Source organism: Rhinoderma darwinii, chromosome 4 (assembly GCF_050947455.1).
Source record: "Rhinoderma darwinii isolate aRhiDar2 chromosome 4, aRhiDar2.hap1, whole genome shotgun sequence".
Lineage (NCBI taxonomy): Eukaryota > Metazoa > Chordata > Amphibia > Anura > Rhinodermatidae > Rhinoderma > Rhinoderma darwinii.
In genome coordinates, this window is record NC_134690.1 from 21,498,265 (window position 1) to 21,503,264 (window position 5,000).

The window sequence follows — 5,000 nt, forward strand, 5'->3', positions numbered from 1 at the left end:
ACTGCCTTGTCTTCCATGCCAGGTGACATCTATCTATCTATCTATCTATCTATCTATCTATCTATCTATCTATCTATCTATCTATCTATCTATCTATCTATCTATCTATCTATTCTATCTTACATGGACGGACAACACACTACCCCAAAATAATGCATATAATTCTCTACCATACATTGATATAACATGTAATGTAATATAATTGACATACTTGTATATCTTCCATGCTAGGGTGCCCGATACCATGCAAGGACAGACTGTCCCCCATGCCCTCCAGTCCATGGTGGGCTGAGTGGAGAAGGACATCTGGCCGTCGGACTGAGTGGTAGTCCCTCCTGGGGTCCAGTCCTGACAGCTGGGGCAGGGAGGCTCTGGGCTGCGGTAATAGAGATCCAGTGTCCGAGCTGACATCCTGCCTCTGGCGTTGACCCCATGGGTGCTGCTGTGGCTGGTGCAGAGGATTTAAGGAGTAAGGGTCATTGACGTGGGAGTAAGGGTCCTGGCTCTGGTGGTAGGGCAGCGGCTGGTAGGGTGGTGGAAAGTAAGGAGGCTGGAAGTCCGATGAAGGCGTGTGTGACAACGGAGGGGCACTGGAGTACGGTCCCTGGGAGACTGAGCCCAACTGGGACAGTCGGGAGCTGTGGCTGGGCACACCGTCATGGCGGTCCTGGAAGGAAAATCCAATAATGTTCTCATTCATCAGGGTAATGCAAAGCCGAGAGCAACAATGTATACTACTCATATATATATATATATATATATCACAAATTTGCCAACAATAATGTTACATAGTCTACATATTATATTTCTAAATAATGTAGACTGGATGTGGCCTGTAGAAATGTATTCATACACAGTAACATCTAATTTCTTCTAGTCATCCCAAAAAACCATTTAATATAACACCACCATATTAAGCAATAGAAATAAGCTATTGAAATATTTGTAATTCTTTTTTTATTTTACAAAAAAAAATAGAAAGGCGTCAAAACTTGTTTGGACGTCAATTTAGATATTCTAAAATAATATTTAAGAATTAGGTGCCAGAAGAAAAGACAAGTAAAGTCATATAAGACAGAAATAGTAGAAAATGTTGCGATCAAATTCAAGTAAAACAAATCCTTATCTAGCAATCAAAGCAAATTCCAGAGGCAAAGAAATAGAAGGAAAAAAAATTGCAAACTGATTCAACTCTCACTTGAAGCTAAATATATATTAAAAAAAAAAACGATATATTTTTATCATAGTTATTAACACCAGCTTGGAAACATTTCATAAAAAAAGCCTAATATTATAAACAAAATAAATATAATTACCAAGTAGAATTTTTTTAATAATTATTTTTAAATAAATACGTTACATTTCCAAAGTGAAATAAAAAACAATATGACTTTTATGAAATCTAACAATAAAAACCAAAAATATCCAGATCAAAATAAGAAAATTAAAAAGATCATTTCTCATCTTATCTCATTTAACTGTTAGAATTGCAAACAAAAAATAATTTAAAAAAAACACCTCTCAATTCTCACAGAATATTCATGTTTTAAAAAAAAATCCCCAAAAATATAAAATAGCATGTAAAAACAGAACAAAGCAGAACTTTAACTTCTCCCAACTAGAAAAGGAGGGGGCGATTGGGAAAATCCATGGAAAAGAAGGTATTTCAAGAAGAAAAAAAAAAAATCAGTCCAAAACGCCAACAGCAATATCTGGAGAAGTTTTTTTTTTTTGTCTCCAGCTGACTATGGTCCACTCCTAATAATAAGAATTCCGAGAAAGCCCAGCTGTAGCTTACAATGATTGCCCTAAATGACTAAGCCAAGGGCGTTAAAGGGAGATGAGGAAAAAATAATAATAAAAAAAGAAATAATGGAAGCAATGAACTCACCATAGCTGAATAGGTGTGTACTAACATCTGGACACAATGCGGAGCCTTCAACAGTTAAATCAAATAAAATGCTTTAATATAGGATGGAAACCCCTACAAGAACACTGCTTGACTTATATCCAAGTCTATCCATCAAATAATGGCCAAAAATAGGGAGTATGGATTGTCCTCTCTGTGTGTCCTCCTTTAAGCTCCTCTTCCACCCAAGGCTAGACTGAGACTGCTAGGACGCCCCTTCCCACCAATGCTCTACACCGCCTCATAATAATTGATATTCATGACTATTAATATTACACCGCGTCTTTAAAGGCAGCATGAAGCTCCTCCATCCAGCTCTCTAGCTCCCCTACTATTGTAAATGACGTTCATTCAGTGGAGAATTACTAGATGTAATCAGACAAGGGGGCTGGCGATAGGAAGTCTTGGCTAAAAGTTTACCAGTGGAAGGATGAACAACTGTCAATTAAACCAGATGGAGGTTTTTACGCACAGCCCCTACTGGAATATGGAATGAGTGGTGCTAGGTTGTAGGATAGAGGCTAAAGAAAAAAATATTTCCTTCTCTTTCACTTAATTATACCTTGCTAATAGCCCTTAGTGATTAACACTTCCCCTTTAAACAAATAAACAAAGGGTTTTACAGCGCACACAGGGGGCGAGGTGCGCATTTTGCGCATGGGGCGACTTGGGAGTTAAGATATTCAAATATTTTTCAATTTTTTGTAATTTTTTTTCTCTCCAGAAAGTGAATTTCTAGCTTCATGGATGGCCACAGGCAAATTTTTACTGTCTTTTGATGTCTTGTGAACTAGCAAAACCAGTCTGCCTGTCATTATTATCGGCTTGTTTTGGAACATATTTCTGCATTTTAACCCATTTCTAGCGCTGAGATAAATTCCTTTAAGCTTATGACAATCCCGACGGTTTAGGATGTGCTTGTTTGTTAGTTTTTTTTCAATGTACAGTAGATATGAATTATAAGCAAATGTTCTGCCTAATTATTATTTTCTTCTCCAAATATAATAAGAACTTCAGAAGAAGTGAATGTGGGAGAGCTGCCTATATGCCCAATGTAGCCAGTTCATACTTACTAAGCGTTTTACTCTCTATATAGTGCATCAACAGGGTGGGGGAGATTTTTTTTTTTTTATATCAGATTGTGTTATAAAATAGATGACGTGATATAAGTGCAAGTAGGAGAGAGAAATGCTTAAATAAATGGTGAGAATAAATAGGGAAATGTAATACAGAAGGCACATAAAGAGAGATGGGGCAACGGCAGAGGGGGCACATACATAAAAGATGTTGGGGTTACAAAAGAGGATCGATGATCCGGTAACCGAGGGAGACAGACCTGGAAGACAGAACGTGCAGAAATAGGGGGAACATAGAGAAAAATGAGGGGGCACATAGAGAAAATGTGGGGTCACATAGAGGAAAATGGGGGAGCACATAGAGAAAATGAAGGGTCACATAGAGAAAATGAGATGGCACATACAGACAAAGAGGAGACAGACAGAAAGAGAGGGCACATGAAAAAAGAGGGCTCAGGTAGGGAAGGGACAAAAAAAAATAGAGAGAGAGAAGACAGGAAGAGGGGGCATGGAGAGAGAGGGGGCAAAAAGAGAGGTGACAAACAGAAAGAGAGGATACAGAGGGAGAGGGGCAATGATAGAAAGAAATGTAGCAGAAAGAAGGGGGGCATAGACGAAAGGAAAGGGAGAAGAATGAGAGGGGACAGTTAGAGGGCGATGGGACAGACAGAAAGAGAAAAGTCATAAAGAGGGGGCACAGACAGAAAGGGGCACGGAAAAATTGAGGGAGCATGAAGAGAGGGAGAAAAAGAGGGGGAACAGACTTAAAGAGTGGGGACATAAAGAGAAAAAGAGAGGGGACTGGAAGATAAGATGTGTAAAGAAAGAGTGGGCACAGACAGATGGAAAGAAAGCAACTGAACTATGGCACAAAGAGAGAGGGCACAAAAAGAAAGGGGGTACCGAAAGACAGAGAGGGGGCACAGAGAGAGCACCACCGTTTTGCATTGCGCGTAACTAATTCAGCATATGCCGGATTATAAACAGCGTTCCGCAGATAATTAGCGTGACTGGCGCTATTCAGAGCAGAGACTCCCCCCTTATCTGGGAGCCGGCTGCCTTCAGGGAGTGGGGGCCAGCCATCCCCTCCAAACCCGAATTAAAAACTACTATCCCCTATGTGACCGCATTATCTAATATTAATATAATGCTATAACCGCAGATCCAGCCATGCCGCATTCAAACTGTTGTAATCTGCACAGCAGAAAATAAACGCGAGATCTAAACTTCTTAACTTCATCTCCTGTTGTATTTCCTGAAGTTCTGATTCAATCTTAAACATTAACTAGAGCCAGGACTGCTGAAGTGACCTCTCCTAACACTTACCCTGCCAGGGTCTCACTTCCCCAAATAATCCATCCACCCCCATCCCACAGTCACACTCATGCATTGTTATTAAGAATAAACACCCCAAGCAACATCTCTGCATGGTAGACAGTGTCCTAAATGAGCATTCCTCCAGGAAGGGGCCACTTCTGCAATCTGGAAGCATTATACTGGATGGAGGTTATAAAATAACAATATGTATCATTGTATTGTAGGTGGTAACTTTTGTGTAACTTTGTGCAAAATGTTTTGATTTAGAAAAAATAAAAAATAGCAATTGTAGTGGAATTTAAAAAAATAATAATAAAGATTACAAAATAAACGCAATGTAATAATAAGAACTAAACTGATATTATAAAATAACTTATGAATGTATAATATATATTAACAGGAAAAGACAATGTATGCGAAGTGTATAAAACAATGTATAGAAAATTAATAATATACAGACATTGTAGTTAAAGTGTATAACACAATGTATAGATAGTGCATCACATATAAGCTATAGACAGTGTATCATTTACTACCTATGGACAGTGTATAATATATATAGACAATATATAGAAAGTGTTTAATGTATTACCTATAGATAGTGTATAACATATAGACAATGTATGAAAAGTGTATCATGTACAATCTATAGACACTGTATATTATATAGACAATGTGTGGATAGTATATATAAATTG

At 38.2% G+C, this 5,000-nt stretch overlaps 1 protein-coding gene across 2 annotated transcripts in view; it reads right to left on the minus strand.

The window, feature by feature from the left end:
• TFAP2B (transcription factor AP-2 beta) overlaps positions 1–5,000 on the minus strand; it is a 30,925-nt gene that overhangs the window by 24,828 nt on the left and 1,097 nt on the right. The window contains exons 1-2 of one of the 2 annotated variants that reach the window (XM_075860895.1): positions 1,892–2,229; positions 212–667 (exon numbers count right to left, since the gene is read on the minus strand). In XM_075860895.1, coding sequence (XP_075717010.1) covers positions 212–667; positions 1,892–1,918 — 483 coding nt within the window. In that variant the 5' untranslated portion in view covers positions 1,919–2,229. Of the gene's footprint in view, positions 1–211; positions 668–1,891; positions 2,230–5,000 lie in introns of those variants that run through there. The other variant, XM_075860894.1, reaches the window with a different exon arrangement.